Below are 27,033 nucleotides of genomic sequence, written 5' to 3' on the forward strand. Positions count from 1 at the left end.
CATCCTCCTGTGACCTTGAATATGGGCGAAGGTCATTCATTTGAACAAAATTGGTAGTCCTACATCCCAGCATGCTACTGGCCAATATCCTCAGCCTGGACCTTTTGGTTGTTTAAAGTAAAAAGTTGACGACGGACGCCGCACCATGCCATAAGCTCATTGGCCCTTCGGGCCAGGTGAGCTAAAAATGTATTATATAGAAAATTTAAAGGTGTCTTCAGTAGTAACAAATACATTTCACTCGTGTTACTTGACTGGTGCTTCCTGGGATAAAGCCGGACAAAGTTTGAGAATGAAAATGACTTCGACCTACTTTCAAGGTCACAGGGGTCAAATATGTCAAAAACATCAAACGACATCTTCTGAATAATCGAAAGGCATAGGATCATAATATCTGGCTGGTGGCTTCTTGGGATAGAGCTCACCGACGTTTGCAAATGAAAATGACTTCAACCTACTTTAAAGGTCACAGAGGTCAACACAATTTTAAACGATTATCTGAAGAACCAAAAGGATTGGATTCATAAGATTTGGCGGGTAGCTTCTTGGAATAGAGCCAACAAAGTTTGAGAAGGAAAATGACCTTGACCTACTTACAAGGTCACAGGGGAAAATGTGTCAAACACTTCAAATAACTTCTGAAGAAGAACCAAAAAGCATAGAATCATATAATACTATTTGACTGGTAGTTTCAACTGATGGAGTCGACAAAGTTTGCGAGTGAAATATTTGTAGTACAGTATAATATTTAATGAGAATATTTTTCTGCGACTGCTTAAATTTTCAGGTGAGCGATACAGGTCCACTGGGCCACTTGTAGAATCAAACGCAGTTTTCGGTCACTTGTTGAATCAAATACAGTATTCGGTCTCTAACATCGGAAACACAGTAAACATGTGTCAAATGAAACGAGGAAGCATCTTAGTTAAAAACAAGCCATACATAACGAATCTATCATAGATTAATACAGGCTATGTGCAATACTCAAAAGTAGTCTACTATCTGGATGCTTCTTTCCATAAAATCATTATATTTAGAACATAGTTGGAATCGTGAATGAACTATGCCATATTAATGTCATTAATTTTATAATCAGAGAAGGTTGATGTGTTACTGTTGAGAAAAGGAAAGCAAACTCACGTGGAAAATGTCTCTTTTGTCATAGATTTTGTTGATGTGATGAAAGTTGTGTAGTTGTAATATCTCAATAGTTGTACGATCTCAATAGTTGTACGATCTCAATAGTTGTAATATCTCAATAGTTGTACGATCTCAATAGTTGTACGACGATCTCAATAGTTGTACGATCTCAATATTTGTACGATCTCAATAGTTGTACGATCTCAATAGTTGTACGATCTCAATAGTTGTACGATCTGATTATGAATTTGTCACTTGTTAGGTTACTATCATTAACAAAAAATAACAGATTGGGTTGTGGCCAAGCTTCTTCGTATCTCTATTAATCTACATATTTATCTATATAATATTTACAATCTTCACAATAATTAGCTAATGATGGTAAAGTAAGGCGACGCTCGCACGTAAAACCTGACTACCTTGGCCTACATGTCAGGCCAAGGCTTGACAGGTTACGCTTGTTCAATGGGCAGTTCAGAAGTCTGTTAGAACCCGTGAACATTTTAAGACCGGCTTGAACTACCCCTGAACGGCAAAACGTTTGGGGGCATCAACAAACATGCCGCGAAAACTGGTCTCCGTATGGGGGATACCACACACCGGGAGTTTCAAAGTGGTTGTCACATACATGTATGATTAAACCAAACCCTAAGGAGTACGATCCCATAATTGGCAAAACAGACCTGCTCGAATCTTGGGCCGATCCCTCTGACCAAAGTCTGCATACAACAGTGTTTGTTATAACACCCGAGAATTTATTACAGATATTTCTGAACATTTTCTTCAGGTTGGTAAGTATTGATAGTGAAATTCATGTAGCACATTCAATGACTAGTACGGTATGAACGCTGTCTGTCACCTTCATGAGAAACAGGTGTTGAATATGTACGAGTTGTCTACGAAAATCGAGGTCGATTCGGCTACGCTGTAAGCGTATGTACAATAGTTGTTATATATGTACTGAAATGACTCGACTCAGCTACGCGTAGTTTAATACTTGGTCATAGATGTGCGAGAGTCTACGAGTACATACCGTACTATAGTCATCGAAACGTCACTTATAAATACTTATCGGTTGTGCTACAAGAATCTTTCCACAATTGTTACAGCTACACTGTATATTTCATCCTCGATATACAGGGATTACGCTCACGTACGCCGTCTGCAGAGAGCGGTTACCCCTGGATATCGAGGTAATGTTTATTTGGATCTTATAACCATGATGGTGTTCAGAGTAATTTACAACTTTTAGTGGTTTAGATCAACTTTCGGTAAAAATGCCACCCTAAATGATGATAGATACCTAGGTAGAAAGGTTCAACTATAGCTGTAACATATTTTCAGGTCCCTGTGGTCACCATCTGACAAACATTTCCTCTGCCGTCCCGTCAAGCAACTGATGTTCAGCACTACCTTTTTGTCAAATAACAGTACCCGGTATAACAGAGGCTAATATTCTTGAAAATTCACAAAAAAAACCTGTTATTTATTTAAAAATATGTTTATTACAAAACTCAGTTATAAAAACTAAAATATACAACATGTTTCACATGCTCTCTTTCAGAAATAATTACTAGTACTGCTTTTGTTCGTAAATGACAGATATTCAAACAGTTATAACAGATGGGGAGACCACCGCGACATTACAAAGTCAATGTATGACAAGAGCGCAACACAATTTTATACAGCAGATATATTACAACATAAAGCAAAATACAGGAAACTAGATCTACACACAGACTAGCATATCTGAGAGGTATTTTTCGGTCGGACACTTTGTAAGCTTTCCAGTGATTATTTGATGTGAAAACCACAATAAACCCAAAGGAACTTAGTGATACAGCGTGACATATATATAACACCATACATCTGATACTGGTAAAACAGTAACCATATGCAGGTACAACAATTGCGTAAATTTGACCGAATCACACCTGAGAAATAAGATACTACAGAGACACGAGAAAACACTTAGTGATGTGTATTTAGGTAAGTATTCTAACAATAAACAACATTTTACTTCTAGACATAAAGCAGGTAGCCTATTGTATTCATTCCTCGTTGTAATATTAATTATTCCTAATGATTGGCTTGATTCTATTTAAAGCTTAACACGTAAATTGATACATTTATGAACTAGAAGAGATTTAGCACCTGAGGCATCCGTTCTCCACTGTCGTATGTAGTTTTAGGAAAGTGGAATATATATCAAAGAGTAAAGAAGCTTGAGTGGGCTGTATGAAGAAAAATATAACTAATAGATATAAATATGAAACTTAAGTTATAAGTACTATGAAATGAACTGGTGGTCGATATCATGCACTTAAACGACTTCGAAAAACACTTTTTTCATATTTTTTCCAATCCGATGACCATTTGAAATAGAATGAAAACAAAAATTTCGTTTTCAAGAAATAGCCCTCTGATGGTAAAACAATCAAAATTTGAAAAAAATTATATATAAATTTGAAAAAAAAAATTCTTCCACTGTTACTATTACAGTAATTCATTCTCAAATTAATTACATATTGGACAACCTACAAATACAGCACGCCGTCCCTACTATCCGCCACATAGCTATATATTGTATGATCCCTATATTAGCTGTACTTCGTAACATACAGAAGTACATAATGTATGATCCCTGTACTGGGTGAAGTTTTGACACATCAGTGAACGACGTAGAGATGTCTTAACTGAATTATAAGTGAACTGGAAATAGAGACATTTTATGCGGACTGAAAGTAAAGATATCTGAGTTGATTAACCAATGCATACAACCAGTTTCAATAGATTATAAACATACTATTAGAAATAATATTAATTATCCTACTTCCGGTAGAACAAACTCGAATTAGTCCGAATTATTCTGACGTTTTATCGACTTTTTTCATATCGATCTGTCGTCGATTAATCGACGACAGACCGATATAAAAAAGTCGATAAAACGTCAGAATAATTCGGACTAAAACTCGAATGTAACGTAGAACTAAACTGATTCAGCACATCTGTATTCAAATTGTGGGTTCGTATTCTATTTTTGGTGAAATTGGATCACGGAAGTGACGTACAGTCATTATAATAAATTTGGTAACCAACAGCACGGCAGCTATAATGAGAAGAGTCAGTGAAAATAAGGAGTTCCGTTCCCGGAGTGCAAGGTCGTAGTTCTTAGCAACCACACCACCCAACGCGACGGTAATAGTGATGTAAGGGCTAAAGGTGTACCGAACGTAGGGGTCTAATATCGTGTTATCCAGGACGACCCATGTGCCTATGAAGAAAGACAAGATACCCAGAACGACAGTACAGGAATCTTCGTTTGAAACGTTACCTTTGTATATCATCACCATTGAAACATTGAGTAATGTAGCTATGGTTACCCAAGCGGCATATAAAGCCATGCCATTCTGTACCAAAAAGCGGATGAGCCAGATATCTTTGACGGCATTCTCCTTGTTAAGGTTCCCAAGATTGTGGTACAGTCGTTGGAATGAAATGGCCAGCGCCACGTACAGCGTGATCGGAGTGATGGCGATGACCACCAGTGACCATATGATTTCCTGACTATCCCATACGAACAGCCAGGCGACGTTAGCTATGTTATTGATAATATATAAAATATAGATACTCGGTGGAAGAACCGGAAGTTGGTAGAAGTAGCTCCCAGACTTTGTTTTGCGACAGATGGTAGTGAGGGCGTAGATTAGCCAGAGAGCCTGCCATGCGTAGATAACGCCCCAGATACTGAACGTCCAGCCCGCGGGAGTAATCTGGAGGCGGAACAAGTTCGAGATCTCACCGGTCGTGTTCTTAAATAGCCCTGTAAATATTAACATATTTATATTTTGCAATGCATCAATCAGTCTATGAAATTTAAAGTGGATTGTGGAATATTTAGCTAATAATATATCTTAAACAGATAGACCATTGACAATGTAAATCCAAGAAGTATAAATCCTAGAAATATTAATTAATAAGCCTGTGGTATAATGCTAGATACATGTTAAGTGTGTATTTCTTTATAGTCTTATTATCTTATTTGAGATTATTGAGATTTTAATTCTCCAATCTTGAACATAGATGAGAGTCAGAGGGCGTGGCACACAAACTTCCAGTAAATTACCTTTCAGTATACATGTGATCAGAGTACATTGTATCATTAAGAATAGACATTAAATATGGAAATCGTTTGGTTTTGGTTTAGTGAAACATATCTAACAATATGTATTGTTTGCCAATCAGGTTTAGACCGTGATGGACAANGGGGGCAGAAATAATTCTCCAATCTTGAACAAAGATGAGAGATCAGGGGGCGTGGCATATAAACTTCCAGTAAATTACCTTTCAGTATACATGTGATCATAGTACATTGTATCATTAAGAATAAACATTAAATATGGAAATCGTTTGATTTTGGTTTAATGAACCATATCTAACAACATGTATTGGTTTGCCAATCAGGTTTAGACCGTGATGGACAATCGCGCATTTACAGATCTAGAGCAACGGTCAGATTGACCAGCTTACCTATCTCCTGACCGACAGATCCGCCAAGAGCGTTGAAGACCACCATGACGATGTACACCACCAAGGTCAGAAGAATCAGCAAAATACGTAGGCCGCTGTGCTCCGCCATCTTGAAAACTCTAAAAAATATGTTTAACAATTAAGGTAATTATTTATTTTAAATTTACCTGTAGTTACTCGTTCCTGTAACTCGTGCACGTGTGACATAATAAAATCTCGCACTTATCTTAACGAATTACATTTAGCACCTGAAATTGATTAAGAGGTGTATACAATAAGCAGAGGCGCACGTATATTATAAGTGAACACCTATTCATCAGTTGTACATGTATGTTTTCGTTGAGGATTCTACAACTTCTGGACGAATACCGACTCACTTTTCTACCCTTTACCTACACTCTCTTACGTGCGAACAGAGAACGCACGTGGGCGTAACCCTAGAATTTCGAGGATGAGATACATTGACCACAACTACAACATACAAAGCGATTGCAGTTGCCCCCCTTTCGTACGTGTGAGGCTACCCAAATCATTTTTATTGAAGTAGTACATGTCACTGGTCAAGAATTGGTCAGAAAGCGTTTTATATCTTTGGTCAAGGTTATGTGCCTATTAGTACCTAAATATTGTAAAAACCAGCAAACGTCTACTCTATTGTTTCACGTATTAAAAATGTGTTTAAGGTATATATAGTATGTGATGGGCTCATCAATTTTCCTCAAAATGAAAAAAATATGGAAGCTGTTTGGTATACCCATGTCAAGAACAATGTCAATAATGACCTTTGCAGAAATTATTTGTCGAAAATATTTTTGATTTTGAAATCTAACTTTTGAATGCAGAATGTTAGTGGCGCAAAATTGCATTGAATATTATAATTCATGAAAACACTTACCTGTACATTCATTCCTGAAGTATCGGTGCATTGACTATTATTGAGAAAAATGTAAGAAAATACTTCAAATCTCAAGAATGAAGGCATGTATTTTCATTAGATACCATGTATTTTACAATAATTTATGAAGCTAACAAGGCCATTGATACAAGTCAAGTCAGATTACCCGAGTAAGAATCTGCAGTGTTTTGAATGGTGTACAGGTAAAATCGCACTTGGGTTTTTTTGCATGCTTTTTTCCAACTTCAGTCAGCCTTGTTGGCTTTATGCCCAGTTGTGATTTATTCAGTGGCAATTATTCCATCATTCTTGAGATTTGACACATTTTCCTACATTTTTCTCGATAATAGTCAATACACTGATACGTCAGGAATGCATGTACAGTGAAGTTTTTTCATTAATTTCATTATTCATTGCAATTTTGCGCCACTAAAATTCTGCATTGAAAACGTTACTTTTCAGACAAAGTCAACAATATTTTCAACAAACAATTTCTGCAAAGGTCATTATTAACACTGTTCTTGACATGGGTGTACAAACCAACTTCCATATTTTTATCATTTTAAGGAAAAGTTATGAGCCCATTTCATACTATATACACCGACATGAGCCTGTATGAAATACCTTAATTACGGAATTAGCTAATTCAGATTCACTTCAGTACCAAGTCCAAACTAGCATACATGTAATGGTAAATAAAACCCACTCATATAACACCTTGACATACATATGTAGAATGCTGACCAGAGGCGTGTTTACGTCTCTCTGTGCTAGTATACGTCTCTGTGGAGACTAATGATGTATATCACCACGGACTTAGATTCCGTGATATCACCGATGATTAATATATATATATATACATGTATATCAACTGTACTGACCACTCTATTCCTGACCTTAATCTTCAGCAATTCGGTCAGTGTTTACTTAGTGGCGACGGTGAGTGACCTATAGGCTGTATAAACTACTTCAGAATCACATGTAGTGTCCGAGTTCTATTTATAAACGTGTACATACAACGGTCACTAATATATTCATCGGTCACTAACTGCAGAGCAGAGCAGGGCCTAAATTAAAGGTATGCGCATTTGTAACCGATTGTTTTCAACCATATAAACTGCATAGTGGTCGTACGATGGTGTTAGCCAAAAAGATTCACAAAATATATAGAAATACGTGGTAAATATACATGCCAGAGCTACATCACTGTTTTATTGAAAACTTGATAAAATGGCGACAATCTATACCGCCGAAAGATTTTAAGGATGAACTTCCGATATGCGTATTACTTCTTAAATTAATTGTGGAAATGTTAATATATATAAAACAAATATACAAGAGTCTATACAAAACATACTATAAAATATAATAGCAGGTACAATCTACATTAAATATAACATACATACCGTTCCAGTGCGTGATTTTCCCACGACAGTTCTGATCGATAGACGTTTGTAGATGTCACTGAGTCCCTTGTTACGTTGGTTATTTATGTATTCCTCGTGGGCTGCCGCGTGATATTTCTTTCCTTATGTAAACAATTTTGAAATGTGCCGAGGTAAATTCTTACCCTCCCAAAATATGCTCGAAACATTTAGTACAAAAACCAATGCAAAATTGCTGACGTTTTCATGTTGAAAGCTAAATTAAGTGTTTTATATGCATGTTTCAAGTTTCCAGGATCCAACGCAATCTTATCTTAATGAACAGTAATAAATGAATGAAATTGGATGCAAATAGATGAAGATACAGCTCATACGTCTATACATGTATGATGAGCGTACTGCGAGTGTTAATACTTCTAAAGAAGAATTTTAACAGAATGCACCCAGAACATACATTAAGGGGGATGTCACTTGTTAAACAATACCACTCACTATATAAACGGTCAGATTTTTAATATAACGGATAAGTTGCAATAGCTTGTTATCAAATCAAATGAAGTGAAAAATGGTCCGATAGAAGCTACGTAGACAGAAGATTGGGAATTCAGGCAATGCACTTGGGTCCAGAAACCCATCAAGATTGTCTCAATCGATCCAAAAGGTGACCAACAGCAACAAAACACCATTCCTGGGATGGCCCCATCTGCCTTTGCAATATCTGCAAAGAGTGATACGTCATACTGTGCACCGGTTACCTCTGCCACCTGACATTTTGTATTGTGTGAAACTTTTATTGTCTTATTTCATTTCTTCTATGTTTTATTTCTATTCTATATATTTTTGCAGCATCTTATTTGTATTTTAATTCCATATATTCTAAAAAATTGTTTTTTTTACAAAACTTGATAAATTTGTTTGTCCGAATAATAGCTCTCAATAGCTAATGTTCCTTGTTTACCTGTATGCGACGTTAAATAAAGTTTCTTGTATCTTGTACACTTGCTACAATACAGACCTGGACTTGGTAGATATAATTGGTGGATATAATTTACCAGGGGTTGAATTTGATGTGTGTCCGTTATATAAGCAAGTAAATTGTGAATACGAGTCATCTCCCCTTGACAATGAGTAACTTAGAAGTACGTGTTGTGTAAGTTTTATAGCGTCCCAGTTAGAGGTGGGGAATTGTCAGGATGGTTACAGTACACTTAAAAAAGGCCCTGGTGCATTTGTACTCAAGGTAAAGCACAAAATTATGTATATAGAACTTTATACGTACCAGTTGTAGTGACTTTCAACGTTTGCTTTTTCTATAATTAAAGAAACCATAATCATTGCTATGGACTATGAATTGAAAATAATGAAATATAAACAATCGGGGTTAATGTATCATTATTTTGTTCGGGAAATAGAACAATACCTCTTCGTGTTGAATTGTGGTATAGGATAAGATCAATCTTATTTCGGGTCGGTGGGTATAACTATATAAAGAGCTGTACATTCAAATAAATAAACTCTGTACAATATATATACATTGTACATTTGCACATGCATATAAATGAAGCTATGTAGAGCTCTTGGCCGACATATATTATACGTTTAGTGTACATACATATACAGTACATTGACATAAGAGGACGAAGGCAAATCTTATTTAGAGTTGGTTGGTATAACAAATAACATTTCTATAATTAAGCTCTGAGCTTGTGACCGACACACACATACAAAATCATGGTTTCAGAGACATGGTGTAATATTATGTTCATGCATTCAAAGCACATTAGGTAATATTTGTTTCAATCATTAATCTTCGAAAAACAAAATTAAAAAAGAAACAGGTGTAGTGGATAAAGATGTAGAAGCCAGAGATGTAGAAGATCGAGATGTAGAGGATAGGATGTAGAGGATAGGATGTAGAGGATAGAGATGTAGAGGATAGAAGTGTAAAGGATAGAGATGTAGAGGCGAGAGTGTTGAGGATAGAGATGTACAGGATAGAGATGTACAGGATAGAGTTGTAGACGCCAGAGATGTAGAGGAGGCCAGAGATGTAGAGGATAGAGATGTAGAGGAGGCCAGATATGTAGAGGCCAGAGATGTAGAGGATAGATATGTAGATGCCAGAGATGTAGAGACCAGAGATGTAGAGGATAGAGATGTAGAGGCCAGAGATGTAGACGATAGAGATGTAGACGATAGAGATGTAGAGGATAGAGATGTAGAGGGTAGAGATGTAGAGGAGGCCAGATATGTAGAGGCCAGAGATGTAGAGGATAGAGATGCAGAGGCCAGAGATGTAGAGGATAGAGATTTAGAGGCCAGAGATGTAAAGGCCAGAGATGTAGAAGAGATGTAGAGGAGGCCAGAGATGTAGAGGCCAGAAATGTTGAGGATAGAGATGTAGATGCCAGAGATGTAGAGGCCAGAGATGTAGAGGAGGCCAAAGTTGTAGATGATATAGATGTAGAGGAGGCCAGAGATGTAGAGGATAGAGATGTAGAGGTCAGTGATGTAGAGGATAGAGATGTAGAGGATAGAGGTGTACAGGATAGAGTTGTAGACGCCAGAGATGTAGAAGATAGAGATGTAGAGGATAGAGGTGTAGAGGATAGAGATGTAGAGGAGGCCAGAGATGTAGATGCCAGAAATGTAGAGGATAGAGATGTAGAGGCCAGAGATGGAGAGGAGGCCAAAGATGTAGATGATATAGATGTAGAGGAGGCCAGAGATGTAGAGGCCAGAGATGTAGAGGATAGAGATGCAGAGGCCAGAGATGTAGAGGATAGAGATGCAGAGGCCAGAGATGTAGAGGATAGAGATTTAGAGGCCAGAGAAGTAAAGGCCAGAGATGTAGACGATAGAGATGTAGACGATAGAGATGTAGAGGATAGAGGTGTAGAGGATAGAGATGTAGACGATAGAGATGTAGAGGCCAGAGATGTAGAGGAGGCCAGAGAGATGTAGAGGAGGCCAGATATGTAGAGGCCAGAGATGTAGAGGATAGAGATGCAGAGGCCAGAGATGTAGAGGATAGAGATGCAGAGGCCAGAGATGTAGAGGATAGAGATGTAGACGATAGAGATGTAGAGGCCAGAGATGAAGACGATAGAGATGAAGAGGCCAGAGATGTAGAGGCAGGAGGCCAGAGATGTAGAGGATAGAGATGTAGAGGTCAGTGATGTAGAGGATAGAGATGTAGAGGCCAGTGATGTAGAGGCCAGAGATGTAGAGGATAGATATGTAGATGCCAGAGATGTAGAGACCAGAGATGGAGAGGATAGATATGTAGAGGCCAGAGATAAAGAGGAGGCCAAAGATGTAGATGATATAGATGTAGAGGAGGCCAGAGATGCAGAGGAGGCCAGAGATGTAGAGGCCAGAAATGGTGAGGATAAAGATGTAGATGCCAGAGATGTAGAGACCAGAGATGTAAAGGCCAGAGATGTTGAGGAGGCCAGAGATGTAGAGGAGGCCAGAGATTTAGAGGCCAGAAATGTAGAGGATAGAGATGTAGATGCCAGAGATGTAGAGACCAGAGATGTAGAGGCCAGAGATTTAGAGGAGGCCAGAGATGTAGAGGAGGCCGGAGATGTAGAGGAGGCCAGAGATGTAGAGGCCAGAGATGTAGAGGAGGCCAGAGATGTAGAGGCCAGAAATGTTGAGGATAAAGATGTAGATGCCAGAGATGTAGAGACCAGAGATGTAGAGGATAGATATGTAGAGGCCAGAGATATAGAGGAGGCCAAAGATGTAGATGATATAGATATAGAGGAGGCCAGAGATGTAGAGGAGGCCAGAGATGTAGAGGCCAGAAATGTAAAGGATAGAGATGTAGATGCCAGAGATGTAGAGACCAGAGATGTAAAGGCCAGAGATGTAGAGGAGGCCAGAGATGTAGAGGAGGCCAGAGATGTAGAGGATAGAGATGTAGAGGCCAGAGATGTGGAAGATAGAGTTGTAGAGGCCAGAGATGTAGAGGATAGATATGTAGAGGCCAGAGATGTAGAGGAGGCCAGAGATGTAGAGGATAGAGATGCAGAGACCAGAGATGTAGAGGATAGAGATGTAGAGGCCAGAGATGTAGAGGATATAGATGTAGGGTCCAGAGATGGAGAGGCCGGAGATGTAGAGGATAGAGATGCAGAGGCCAGAGATGTAGAGGCCAGTGATGTAGAGGATAGAGATGTAGAGGCCAGAGATGTAGAGGAGGCCAGAGATGTAGAGGATAGAGATGTAGAAGCCAGAGATGTAGAGGATAGAGATGCAGAGGCCAGAGATGTAGAGGAGGCCAGAGATGTTGAGGCCAGAAATGTAGAGGATAGAGATGTAGATGCCAGAGATGTAGAGACCAGAGATGTAGAGGATAGAGATGAAGAGGCCAGAGATGTAGAGGATAGAGATGTAGAGGCCAGAGATGTAGAGGCCAGAGATGTAGAGGCCAGAGATGTAGAGGATAGAGATGTAGAGGATAGAGATGTAGAGGATAGAGATGTAGAGGATAGAGATGTAGAGGCCAGAGATGTAGAGGATAGAGATGTAGAGGCCAGAGATGTAGAGGATAGAGATGTAGAGGCCAGAGATGTAGAGGATAGAGATGTAGAGGCCAGAGATGTAGAGGATAGAGATGTAGAGGCCAGAGATGTAGAGGATAGAGATGCAGAGGCCAGAGATGTAGAGGATAGAGATGTAGAAGCCAGAGATGTAGAGGATAGAGATGAGGAGGCCAGAGATGTAGAGGATAGAGATGCAGAGGCCAGAAATGTAGAGGCCAGTAATGTAGAGGAGGCCAGAGATGTAGAGGATAGAGATGTAGAGGCCAGAGATGTAGAGGATAGAGATTTAGAGGGCAGAGATGTAAAGGCCAGAGATGTAGAAGATAGAGATGTAGAGGATAGAGATGGAGAGGCGAGAGATGAAGAGGAGGCCAGAGATGTAGAGGACAGAGATGTAGAGGATAGAGATGGAGAGGCGAGAGATGAAGAGGAGGCCAGAGATGTAGAGGACAGAGATGTAGAGGATAGAGATGTTGAGGCGAGAGATGTAGAGGATAGAGATGAAGAGGCCAGAGATGTAGAGGACAGAGATGTAGAGGATAGAGATGAGGAGGCCAGGGATGTAGAGGATAGAGATGCAGAGGCCAGAGATGTAGAGGATAGAGATTTAGAGGCCAGAGATGTAAAGGCCAGAGATGTAGACGATAGAGATGTAGACGATAGAGATGTAGAGGCCAGAGATGAAGACGATAGAGATGTAGACGATAGAGATGTAGAGGCCAGAGATGTAGACGATAGAGATGTAGACGATAGAGATGTAGAGGCCAGAGATGAAGACGATAGAGATGAAGAGGCCAGAGATGTAGAGGCCAGAGATGTAGAGGATAGAGATGTAGATGCCAGAGATGTAGAGGCCAGAGATGTAGAGGATAGAGATGCAGAGGCCAGTGATGTAGAGGCCAGAGATGTAGAGGCCAGAAATGTAGAGGATAGAGATGTTGAGGCCAGATATGTAGAGGAAAGAGATGTAGAGGATAGAGATGTAGAGGCCAGAGATGTAGAGGATAGAGATGTAGATGATAGAGATGTAGATGACAGATATGTAGAGGATAGAGATGTAGAGGCCAGATATGTAGAGGATAGAGATGTAGAGGCCAGATATGTAGAGGATAGAGATTTAGAGGATAGAGATGTAGAAAGTAGATGCCTTTAAATAATGTATATACATATGTGAGACCGTCGTTAAGAGGTCGTTACAAGAACTATAAAAGTCATCATAATTATATCTGAGCGCCTTATAGTGATTTGTTTCTTACATTTTGTTCCGGGCAGAAGTGCGAAGACAGTGGACAGATGTTGAAATGTGAAAGGATTAAGGTGTGGAAGATTGTCAGTTTATTTAGTCTGTTATGATGTTTTCTTATTCTATAAGTTTGACAGTACAATGTATTGCTGTGAGGCTTTTCTGAACTGACTTTGAAGCCGAATGAAGTGTAGTTTTGTACTTTCTTCACGTGGATTTGATGAAACTGTCATTGATTTTAAAAAGGCAGTTTTGTGACAATGTCTTCCTCTCTATCACGTTAGTTTCCTTAACATGTTAACGTACACGTAAACGAAGAACATGTTTAGAAGAGCAAGAAAACTGTTAAAGCTACCTCTATAAAGATGCATTCAAGACCTCTTATAATAAACTTGTGATATAATTGTTATTTCTAGGTTGTTGTCAGTTGATAGTGTACAGTTAATCCATGCATGTCAAAACTGTTTTGCCGAAGCGTTGGGACCAACCTGGTGAAATATTTCCCAATGCCGTAGACTGCGGGTGATAGTTCACCACGTTAGTCCCAACACCGAGGGAAAACTGTTTTGACTATTGACTGAAGGGGCATGACTTAACTGTTTTGTTACTAATAATTATATGTACGGACTACATTTGTATACACATGAAAAAATGCAACACAACACATTTTCAACTGTGTTTAACCCTGCTCTGATATTTCTTGAAAACGTTCTCTTTGAGAGACAGCCATCTTCGGAAACGTCTGCTCGTAACAAACCACGTCAGTGTTTTCAAAGCGCTTTAATCAAGATCCAATACGTGTGTTAGTTCGACAGCTTCCCGTGAAAATAGTTTTTAATATTTCATGGCTGTATATGAGTTACTTTTTTCAACATGAATATGGTCAAACTTGTTTTATCACTTTTCATATAGAGATATAGATAACAACACGAACTAACGCTTTTGTCAGTCGAATGAAATCTTGACGGGCAAGACTGTGATGTCATAAAAATATGTTCCCATCTCGTTTGACGTCACAAAAGTACAGGTCATTGAGTGCACTCATTTGGAATAAAAGCTTCATCATCGATGCCTTTGTGATATCTATTCCAGTTCCATATATGTAGATATGTTAACGTTAGATATGTCAAATGATTATGAAACTTTATCTTTATTAAATACATATTGCAATAAATGTGTCCCAGTTTCGAAGAAATATTTTCCTTCTATATATTGAGAAGGATTATTAATGATAAACTCCAAGCCTTTTTTCCTTTCCTCTGAAAACATATGTATGTGTAATACACACGTTTGATTATCAAATAAAATATTATTTAGATTAAATGTTGAAATACAACTTTTTATTAAATAAAAGAGTAGAAACAGGAACAACTATTGCAATCATTTTTTTTTACGAAAACGGCAAAAAATGAAAACCTCATTAGTCGCCTCTTGTGATCTTTTTTTTGTATTTTTTTTCCAAATTTATAACAATGCAAATATATCATGCATAAACATTATTCCTCTCACACATTACAATTCATTCATTAAATATTCATTTATAACAAACTTCATATTTCCAGGTATAATTAATAATTAATTATGTTTATGTATAATTAAATTACAGCTGAATTGTGTCCGTTATATAAAAGCATTGTTTAGAAGTGATAGAAAAGAGGTTAGAGCAGGTCCTAGAGGTATAGAAGGGAAAGTAAGACTAAGGGAGAGAAAAAAAAGAAAAAAGAAAAAGAAAAGAAAAAGAAAAATTGAGGGGGGCGGGGGTTGGAGATTGAGAAATAAAGAAGCTATATAGATGTGTCGGAAAGTTCAAGGAGTTTTACATATAAGTATTTAGAAGTACACGTTTATATAAGAAAATTCGATAGTTATATGTTCATATTTTTGGAAGGACAGGGCTTACGCAATATTAATTAGACTTTCCCATTTTTTCCATTCAGTATTGAATTTCAATAAAAATAATTCACTTTTATTAACAGCAATATATCTCTGAGTAAAATATGTGTCCTTGATAAGGTTCTTAAGTGCAGCTACTGACAATGACATTTGTAAACATCTCGATTTATAAATATATTGTTTTATAAATAAAATTATTGTATTATCTACACTACTACTGATACTATTTTGATTAAATAAACCGAAAATGAAGGTTTCCTTGTTAAAACCAAATGGGATTAACAATGCATCAAGAAGGAACTCAAAATTTTGTAAAAAGTCTTGTACTTTCTCACATTCCCATAGTGTGTGAATTATTGTCTCTATTTCAGTCTTACATTGAAAACAAAGAGCACTATCGGTAAGAGCTGCTTTAACTAGATAAGAGTTTGTTGTTAAAATGTGTTGATTTATTCTGTATTGAAGCCATTGTAATTTTGAATTTCTAGTTACTGTAAATGGAAGCATATATATCAATTTCCATGTGTCATCATCAAATTCAAACAATTCATTCCATTTGTTTTTCCCAGTGGATATGGTACTATTTTGGCACAACAACTTATAAAAATCTTGAGTTCCTTTTTTTTGCCTCATAAATATTTCTAAATTTAAGGGTATGTATGGATAACTAATCAAAGTATTTAAAGTATCATCATTGGACATGTTCCATAAGAAATTAAAAATTTCTGAATTTAATGTTTTAATAAAAATTTCATCTGGATTTGGTAAGGAGATAAATAGATGATTAATTGGGATATTAATAATGATTTAATTATTTGTATTCTTCCTATTGGTGTTAATATTCGTCTTCTCCAATTCTTAATTATTGACTTAAGTTTCACTAATCTTTTATCATAGTTTAATTTAGGGATTGATGTAAATCTACATGAAATTCTATACCTAATACCATAAATGTTTGACTTCCCCATTGTAGGTTCCATTCCGGATAATATATCTCATCACTGTACTTTTTACTGCCTTTCCATATACATGTAACTTGTGTTTTACTTTTATTCATTTTAGGACCAGAATTTTTTGCAAATAAATTAAGCTCTTTTATTGATTCTTTTAATGATTGTTTCGTTCCATCTAAAATGAGAGACATATCATCTGCATATTGTGAGAGAAGTAGTGGAGAGTTGTCTATATTTATACCTCTAATATAATTATTATTTCTAAGTCTAATTGCAAGTATTTCTGAACACAAAATAAAAATGTATGGAGCTATCGGATCACCTTGACGGAAACCCCTCTTAATTTAAAAAAAAAGATGAGAGATTACCACCTTGATTAATTGCAGACATAGAATTATTATGTAATGCTTTATCCAACTTCTAATATTCTCACCAAAATTAAAATATTAAAATCCTCTTGTGATCTTGTGACCGTGTGGAGTAACGTTATGTTATCGAATCTAGGTTTTATAACATTTCAGTGATATGACCCTCTAAAATGATCCATCGTTTGATGAAATTGTCCTCAATTAAATTACCTTAGCTTTTACGGAGATGTTACACAGCGTATCACTAATAGAAACATCTGGCGACCTTTTTTTGAGTGTAAGGGTTTTTGCAACATCATTTTAACATATTACAGCATCAATGAACATTTAAAAAATAATGTCAATCATTAAAAAATCGGCATATGGACAGGGAAAACGTTAAATTCGATAAGTTGTTGTAAATATTTAATGTACATTAAAATGTATATACAAGTACAAAGCGAAATCATACAAATAAGTGTGTGTAAATTTAGATAATCTTCTGAAAAGGACTCTGTACACTGACAAGCTACATATGGTCGAATAACTCATGGGTGTGTATTTAACTAAAGATGTTATTTGTGTGAAGCATAGAATGTTCAGTACCCTATACAGGGGCCGTACACTCGACATAAGTGGGGCTTATGCAAGTCTATGGGTCGTCATATTAAATGTCAGAACTTTGATAATCGTTAAAAGTATCTTCTTGATGTCGTCGACAATCAGTGTACTTCTAAATATATCGTTATTAAAAAGTTTCAAACAGGAGAGAAAAAAAGGATAAAGAAATGAAAAAAAATGCATATGAACGGAAAACTTCTACATTATGTAGACACGATAGTGCAAGTGGTGCTAGGAGAAAGTGCCTGTATCATATGTATCATGTACATCATATATAATAAATATCCAGAAATGTAACCGTAGGTGTCTTTTTGTATAAAATCGGCAAATAGCCTGCATGTACCATGTTCACCTATATATGTGCATGCTGTTGTTTGAGTTTAAAATCTACATGAGTAAACTGATTCATTAGTAGAACAAGATATATTCGCTTGGAAGTTTTTATTAAGTATATTGTTAAAGATTTCGTTCAGTATAGATCTATGGACTTTCAATTTAGGTAGAGGTGGAAACATCTGTAGGCTTTCACGCTGCCGACTTCGTTGACTTTTCCGAAGTTGTGGGAGAGTACACTGTTGGAGACAACGGTGCGCGGTTATGACGGACAATGATGATGATCAGTTTCAGGAACAAGAAAAAACCAGACATGCTTAAAAGAATGACCGAGAGGATTGAGTTCCGGTACCGAAGTTCAAGGTCAAAGTTTTTCGCAATCGATCCAATAAGGGCTACGACGAGGACGATGTACGGGCTAAACAGGTACCTGGTGTATGCGTCAAGGAGGACGTTCTCTGTCACAAACCACAACATCACGAAAAAGGTCAACATGCCGAGTGCTATGGTACACGAGATGTCATTGGCTACTCCTGCACTGTAATGCATCACCATGGCAACATTAAGATGTGTAGCAACGGTGACCCAAGTAACATAAAACGCTATTCCGTTATGAAGGAAAAAGCGTATGAACCAAGCTTCCTTTCCTGCGCCATCTTTAATCAATACGCTGAGGTTTTTGCGCACGGCCCGAGATGAAATAATCAGGATAGCATAAAGGGTCAGTGCCATAAGAATGATGTCTGCCAGGGCAATTTCTATGTACTTCCTGTCAAAAAGTAACATCCAGGCAATGTTGAACCCAAGATTGAGAATGTAGACAATATAAATAGCAGGGGGCATGACCGGAAGCTGATAGATGTAAATACCGCTGTCAGTCTTCCGACAGATGGTAGATAGTCCGTATATAAGCCAGATGATTTGCCAAACGTAGATGAAAGCCCATATTGTGAATGTCCAGCCTGCGGGGGTTATTTCAAGGTAAAAATAATCGGATATGTCGCCGGTATCACTCTCGTAGATTCCTGTAATATAAAAAAGGAAATTCAAGGATAACTTAGACATCTTTTTAATATCTTAATCATCAAACTGATACTGGCAAATTGCTCGACCAGCTATCTCGGTAACTTGGTCTTATATTGTTTTCTGTGATTTAGTCGAATGTTTCTGTGATTTGGTCGAATGTTTCTATGACTGAGTCGAATGTTTCTAAGATTTAATCGAAAGTATTATAAATATAAATATAAATATAAACTTTATTTATTTTACAACAATTATGAAACAAGTTAACTTATATTAATCACTCTTGTTGGCCCGGTTGTTAGCGCGTGGGGGGTCTTATTGTGGGAGGAAACCGGAGTACCCGGAGAAAACCCACGTGGTCGGGCAGGTGACCCCAACCTTTTCACGTCCGATCGGGGAATCGAACCCCGGCCGCCTTCGTGAATGGCAAGTGCGCTATCCACTGCACCACCCGACCACCCATCGAATGTATTAGTGACCTGGTCGAATGTTTCTATGTTTAAGTCGAATGTTTCTGTGATTGAGTCGAATATTTTGTGACTAAGTCGGCTTCCTCTTTGATTAATTAGATAAGTTAAATGTATATTTGTATAAAATGTATTCCTGTGACTTGGTCTACTTATTATGTGAATTAGTCGGATGCTCATTGATTGAGACTTTTTTCTGTGATTAAGTGTACTGTTTCTGTGATTAAGTGTACTGTTTCTGTGATTAAGTGTTAACAGTGATTAAGTGTACTGTTTCTGTGATTAAGTGTACTGTTTCTGTGATTAAGTGTACTGTTCTGTGATTAAGTGTACTGTTTCTGTGATTAAGTGTACTGTTTCTATGAATGAGTGCAATGTTGTTTCTATGATTGAGTCAAATGTTTCTGTGACTTTGTTGGCTGTTTCTGTGACTTGGTCTACTAAGTTGTGATTTGGTCGAATGCTCTGTGATTTAGTCTGCTGTTTCAGCAATAAAATCAAATGTTGAAATGATTGAGTCGAATGTCTCAGAAACCTAGTCGGCTATAATTGACCTGATGATCATGCGACTTACCGAGATCCTTGCCAGCTTGGCCTGATCCCAAGTAGTTGAAGAAAAGCGTCACACCTAACACGAGACATGTCAGCAAGATCAATGCTATTCGGTAACCGCTGTGTCCAATATCGGCCATCTTTGATGTCTGAAGATAGAAAAAGGAATGAATCCATTAGTACAAGGAACTTCTTCAACGAAGGTCATATCATGGAACCTCAGAATGTTACTATTTTTCTGATAGCGGGTTAAACTCGTGGAAATGAAATGGTAGTAAAACAAGAGTTATACTTATATGTATCTACTGATTTATTGCATTGTGTTATCTCACCCCTGGAGGTCGGGGATCGAGAAAAGAATACCTGCTTGTATCGTAAGAGGCAACTAATGTTGGAACCCCCTGCAGAATTGGGGCTGCTTTGGTGTCTGCTCTACCCATTGCAATACTTGGATCTGTATCTTTCTTCCTATTTCTAACTACCTTTTACTTCCTAGGGCCTTGCTTGGCAACTCCTCACTTCAGTCTTTAGTGTTTGAGCGTTCGCCCAGGTGAGGAAGGCAATGGGTTCTGTACCCAGGCCGGGGCATACTAAAGTCCTTAAAAATGGTAGTTGTTATTCCCTGCTTAACGTTCAGCATTTAGAAAAAAGGCAACAACTGGTTCACCCGTTGTCAGTATAATGTGACCGGGCGGAGTACTGTGTTGGGTGCCTTCGGAATGGAGATAACACTATAAAGTCGGCATCAGATCTGCGCTATCACAAAGAGGCAAATACACCAACAAGCCATGTCTTCGACACAGACGCTTGAAGGCACGACCTTAAATGACCTGGTCGTTAAACAAGATTAAACCAAACCAAACCATTAAGTTATCTCAAGGACAAAATGCACATAGAGTATACATAATCGGAGTAAACAAATACGTTTATATATCAATGTCAGTCAAAACGTTGGGAAAGCCGATATAAACTGCCACACAAGCCCATGTTATAGTGTTCATCACCTCTGAGACACTTGAATGCATCCAAAAAAACATCCAAGGAAGGAGAAAAACAGATTTTTGTCTTGTTATGGATCTGATATTGTTAAATATTAAATCCATGAAGCAGACACAATGTTAATGTTCCCAATGATTCCCAAGATTCAATGAAATATTCAGAAATATCTTTGTTGTCCAACGCTTTAAGCCGTAATACATTTCTAAACCTTTGCTGAACACTGTCTCTAAATGTTCAGTCTATGGTAGAATGTTTGGAATATTAACAGAATGGAAGCTTTTGAGCGAATAAACTATTCTAGTATATTAATTGCCTTGGGGTGAATACAACATTTGAAAACAAAAAGAACGAAACATAGATAATGGCAAAATATTGTCAGATTTGGCTTGGCTAAAGATAAATAGTGCTTTCCACAGGGACCTGAAAACTTTGTTACAGCAGCCCTGTTTGGGCCTACAATATATTGATTATAACTGGTGTGTTCGAAGTAAATATTGGGCTATCCCCCTTCCAAGAATAATACTAAAAAACATTGGGGCGGGGAGAAAATTTCATCCAAGTGGTGGTGTCAAACTTACACATGTCTAATACAATATGTTTCATTACACAGGATAGGTCAATATATACCTACTGTAACAATTCCCTGTGACCATATACGTTCGACGCGTATTACAAAATGTACAAGACTCACCACAGCATACTGTACGTCATACTTGTAAAGTCAACATAGAATTAGACCTAGGTTTAGTTTCATAGTATGTAACCACACATATATACAGTGGAATATTAATAATGTCTGGAGGGGCATTCTTCAGTGCAAATCGAACATTCCAATTTTGTAACGTCACGTATAACTTAAAAGATCACTCTGACGATCGAGAGTACCTGTTGATTTATTACATTCACTGTAGGAACTTTGGGATAAACATTTAGTAACAATGTTATTTACACTATCAGGTGGGGGGTTTCGTGCTTTTTACTTAGTATATACAGTTAGGGAGGCAGATTTTGATGTTTTTCCAGCATCAGAAAAGGGAACATATCGATAAGGTCGTTTATTCTAGCATTATTTTATGCTAGCTAGGATGCTGGAAAACATTATGAACATGTTCTAAGAAAGCCCCGGTGTCAAAAAATAAACACTTAAATATCCCGTAAACATAAGCAAGGCTAAACAATGAACGCATTTTCCATTAATCACGACACCACTGCTTAAGATATAACAATAAACATTGTATAACATAGAGATACGATATATAACAATTTATATTGTATACCATAGATATACAATATGTAACAATATATATTGTATAACATATAGATACAATATATAACTATAGACACTGTATTACATAGAGATACGATATATAACAATTTATATCGTATACCATGTATATATAATATATAACAATTTATGTTTTTTAACATAGAGATACAGTATAATATAACTATACACACTGTATAACATAGAGATACAGTATAATATAACAATACACTCTGTATAACATAGAGATACAGTATAATATAACAATACACACTGTATAACATAGAGATACAGTATAATATGACTATACACACTGTATAACATAGAGATAGAGTATAATATAACTATACACACTGTATGACAAAGAGATACAGTATAATATAACTATACACACTGTATAACATAGAGATAGAGTATAATATAACTATACACACTCTATAACATAGAGATAGAGTATAATATAACTATACACACTGTATGACAAAGAGATACAGTATAATATAACTATACACACTGTGTAACATAGAGATACAGTATAATATAACTAAACACTGTACAACATAGAGATACAGTATAATATAACTATACTCTCTGTATAACTTAGAGATACAGTATAACATAAGTATACACACTATATAACATAGAGATACAGTATAATATAACTATACACACTGTATAACTTAGAGATACAGTATAACATAACTATACACACTGTATAACATAGAGATACAGTATAATATAACTATACACACTGTATAACATAGAGATACAGTATAATATAAGTAAACACACTGTATAACATATATATACAGTATAGTATAACAATACACACTGTATAACATAGAGATACAGCATAATATAACAATACACACTGTATAACATGGAGATACAGTATTATATAACTATACACACTGTATAACATAGAGATCCAGTATAATATAAGTAAACACACTGTATAACATATATATACAGTATAGTATAACAATACGCACTGTATAACATAGAGATACAGTATATTATAACTATACACACTGTATGACATAGAGATACAGTATAATATAACAATACACACTGTATAACATGGAGATACAGTATAATATAACAATACACACTGTATAACATGGAGATACAGTATTATATAACTATACACACTGTATAATATAGAGATACAGTATAATATAAGTAAACACTCTGTATAACATATATATACAGTATAGTATAACAATACGCACTGTATAACATAGAGATACAGTATATTATAACTATACACACTGTATAACATTGAGATACAGTATAATATAACTATACACACTGTATGACAAAGAGATACAGTATAATATAACTATACATACTGTACAACATAGAGATACAGTATAATATAACAATACACACTGTATAAAATAGAGATAGAGTATAATATATTTATACACACTGTATAACATGGAGATACAGTATTATATAACTATACACACTGTATAATATAGAGATACAGTATAATATAAGTAAACACACTGTATAACATATATATACAGTATAGTATAACAATACGCACTGTATAACATAGAGATACAGTATATTATAACTATACACACTGTATAACATAGAGATAGAGTATAATATATATAGAGTATAATATATTTATACACACTGTATAACATGGAGATACAGTATAACTATACACACTGTATAACATAGAGATCCAGTATAATATAAGTAAACACACTGTATAACATATATATACAGTATAGTATAACAATACACACTGTATAACATAGAGATAGAGTATAGTATAACTATACACACTGTATAACATAGAGATCCAGTATAATATAAGTAAACACACTGTATAACATATATATACAGTATAATATAACTATACACACTGTACAACATAGAGATACAGTATAATATAACAATACACACTGTATAACATGGAGATACAGTATAACTATACACACTGTATAACATAGAGATATAGTATAATATAACTATACACACTGTATGACATAGAGATACAGTATAATATAACTAAACACTGTATAACATAGAGATACAGTATATTATAACTATACACGCTGTATAACATAGAGATACAGTATAATATATATATACACACTGTATAACATAGAGATACAATATAATATAACTATACACACTGTATAACATAGAGATGCAGTATAATATAACTATACACACTGTATAACATGGAGATACAGTATTATATAACTATACACACTGTATAACATAGAGATACAGCATAATATAACAATACACACTGTATAACATAGAGATACAGTATAATATGTAACAATACACTCTGTATAACATGGAGATACAGTATAATATAACAATACACATTGTATGACATAGAGATACAGTATAATATAACAATACACTCTGTATAACATAGAGATACAGTATAATATAACTGTACACACTGTATAACATAGAGATATAGTATAATATAACTATACACACTGTATAACTTAGAGATACAGTATAACATAAGTATACACACTGTATAACATAGAGATACAGCATAATATAACAATACACACTGTATAACATGGAGATACAGTATAATATAACAATACACACTGTATAACATGGAGATACAGTATTATATAACTATACACACTGTATAATATAGAGATACAGTATAATATAAGTAAACACACTGTATAACATATATATACAGAGATAGAGTATAATATAACTATACACACTGAATAACATAGAGATACAGTATAATATAAGTATACAGACTGTATAACATAGAGATACAGTATAATATAAGTAAACACACTGTATAACATATATATACAGAGATAGAGTATAATATAACTATACACACTGAATAACATAGAGATACAGTATAATATAAATATACACACTGTATAACATGGAGATACAGTATAATATAACAATACACTCTGTATAACATAGAGATACAGTATAATATGTAACAATACACACTGTATAACATAGAGATAGAGTATAATATAACTATACACACTGAATAACATAGAGATACAGTATAATATAAGTAAACACTCTGTATAACATATATATACAGTATAGTATAACAATAAACACTGTATAACATAGAGATACAGTATATTATAACTATACACGCTGTATAACATAGAGATACAGTATAATATAAGTAAACACACTGTATAACATATATATACAGTATAGTATAACAATACACACTGTATAACATAGATATACAGTATAATATAACTATACACACTGAATAACATAGAGATACAGTATAATATAAGTATACACACTGTATAACATAGAGATACAATATAATATAACTATACACACTGTATAACAAAGAGATACAGTATAATATAAGTATACAGACTGTATAACATAGAGATACAGTATAATATGTAACAATACACACTGTATAACATAGAGATACAATATAATATAACTATACACACTGTATAACAAAGAGATACAGTATAATATAAGTATACAGACTGTATAACATAGAGATACAGTATAATATAAGTAAACACTCTGTATAACATATATATACAGTATAGTATAACAATACGCACTGTATAACATAGAGATACAGTATATTATAACTATACACACTGTATAACATTGAGATACAGTATAATATAACTATACACACTGAATAACATAGAGATACAGTATGATATAACTATACACACTGTATAACATATAGATACAGTATAATATAACAATACACACTGTATAACATAGAGATAGAGTATAATATATTTATACACACTGTATAACATGGAGATACAGTATAATATAACTATACAGTGTGTATAGTTATATTATTCTGTATCTCCATGTTATACAGTTTTTATAAATATATTATACTCTATCTCTATGTTATACAGTGTGTATACAGTATAATATAACTATACACTATGTATAACATAGAGATACAGTATAATATAACAATGCACACTGTATAACATGGAGATACAGTTTAATATAACTATACACACTGTATGACATAGAGATACAGTATAATATAAGTATACAGACTGTATAACATAGAGATACAGTATAATATGTAACAATACACACTGTATAACATAGAGATACAGTATAATATGTAACAATACACACTGCATAACCTGCAATATATAACAACTCCTTTGGGACAGATACATGTACATTGACTTATTTATCGATACCATGATTTTAAATTGTATATTTGTCCTTACAAATACCTTTCAGTACCGAAAGAAATTAAAACATAAACACACAAACAGTGGCTTATTGAACACTCTTACCTTACAATGTACTTTGCGTTTTCAGTTATAACCGGTTCGTCTGTACTGAAATGCTGAACATGTACGTACCAGTCCTAAATATTTACCCCCTCGCATACACGTTCCTCTAAACGTGACATCTCTTTATTTAAATAAGTATTAAAAACCCAACTGATCAGTGAGGTGTGAAAAACATCACCTAAAGCTTCTGTGTCACCTGGTATGTTTACGTCTACGTAAAGTAAGCTCCGTGTGACATCCAATAGGACGTTGCTGATTATAATTACTGACCAGAACTCCCACTAGACACCCAAAGGCCGTCAACACCTCCGGGACTCCCCGACCTCACCCAAGCCAGACCGAGAAGACCTCCCCGTTAGCCTATAGTATTGGAATACTTAGTATAGAATTATGATAGAGATATCACCACAAAGGTGGTACTTATAGTATCCCACTCCCTCCCACCCTATAGTATCCCACTCCCTCCCACCCTATAGTATCCCACTCCCCCCACCCTATAGTATCCCACTCCCTCCCACCCTATAGTATCCCACTCCC

General features: G+C 35.7%; 3 protein-coding genes across 6 annotated transcripts in view; 1 reads left to right on the forward strand and 2 right to left on the reverse strand.

Moving 5' to 3' along the window:
• Window positions 1-2,638: 2,638 nt before the first annotated feature.
• On the reverse strand, window positions 2,639-8,069 carry LOC110464882. 2 transcript variants are annotated; one of them, XM_021520336.1, is made up of 4 exons: window positions 7,972-8,069; window positions 5,671-5,789; window positions 4,119-4,963; window positions 2,639-4,005 (listed from the first exon to the last, which is right to left on the reverse strand). In XM_021520336.1, exons 2-3 carry the CDS (start codon window positions 5,777-5,779, stop codon window positions 4,155-4,157), a joined length of 918 nt encoding a protein of 305 aa, XP_021376011.1. In that variant the 5' UTR covers window positions 5,780-5,789; window positions 7,972-8,069; the 3' UTR covers window positions 2,639-4,005; window positions 4,119-4,154. The 2 variants fall into 2 exon arrangements, with proteins under 2 accessions (XP_021376011.1, XP_021376010.1); XM_021520335.1 differs by having other exon boundaries at window positions 2,639-4,963.
• A 1,074-nt stretch (window positions 8,070-9,143) lies between these two features.
• Window positions 9,144-13,656, forward strand: LOC110464858 (zinc finger CCCH domain-containing protein 13-like). The gene is made up of 4 exons (XM_021520304.1): window positions 9,144-9,190; window positions 9,934-10,302; window positions 10,347-10,890; window positions 11,083-13,656. Exons 1-4 carry the CDS (start codon window positions 9,144-9,146, stop codon window positions 13,654-13,656), a joined length of 3,534 nt encoding a protein of 1,177 aa, XP_021375979.1.
• A 3,696-nt stretch (window positions 13,657-17,352) lies between these two features.
• Window positions 17,353-27,033, reverse strand: part of LOC110464883 — a 12,338-nt gene continuing 2,657 nt past the window's right edge. Inside the window, exons 1-3 of one of the 3 annotated variants that reach the window (XM_021520340.1) lie at window positions 26,502-26,614; window positions 19,958-20,084; window positions 17,353-18,918 (exon numbers count right to left, since the gene is read on the reverse strand). In XM_021520340.1, coding sequence (XP_021376015.1) covers window positions 18,086-18,918; window positions 19,958-20,075 — 951 coding nt within the window. In that variant the 5' untranslated portion in view covers window positions 20,076-20,084; window positions 26,502-26,614 and the 3' untranslated portion in view covers window positions 17,353-18,085. Of the gene's footprint in view, window positions 18,919-19,957; window positions 20,085-26,496; window positions 26,615-27,033 lie in introns of those variants that run through there. The other 2 variants (XM_021520337.1, XM_021520338.1) reach the window with 2 other exon arrangements.

This window comes from Mizuhopecten yessoensis, unplaced genomic scaffold, assembly GCF_002113885.1.
Source record: "Mizuhopecten yessoensis strain PY_sf001 unplaced genomic scaffold, ASM211388v2 scaffold11039, whole genome shotgun sequence".
Classification (NCBI taxonomy): domain Eukaryota; kingdom Metazoa; phylum Mollusca; class Bivalvia; order Pectinida; family Pectinidae; genus Mizuhopecten; species Mizuhopecten yessoensis.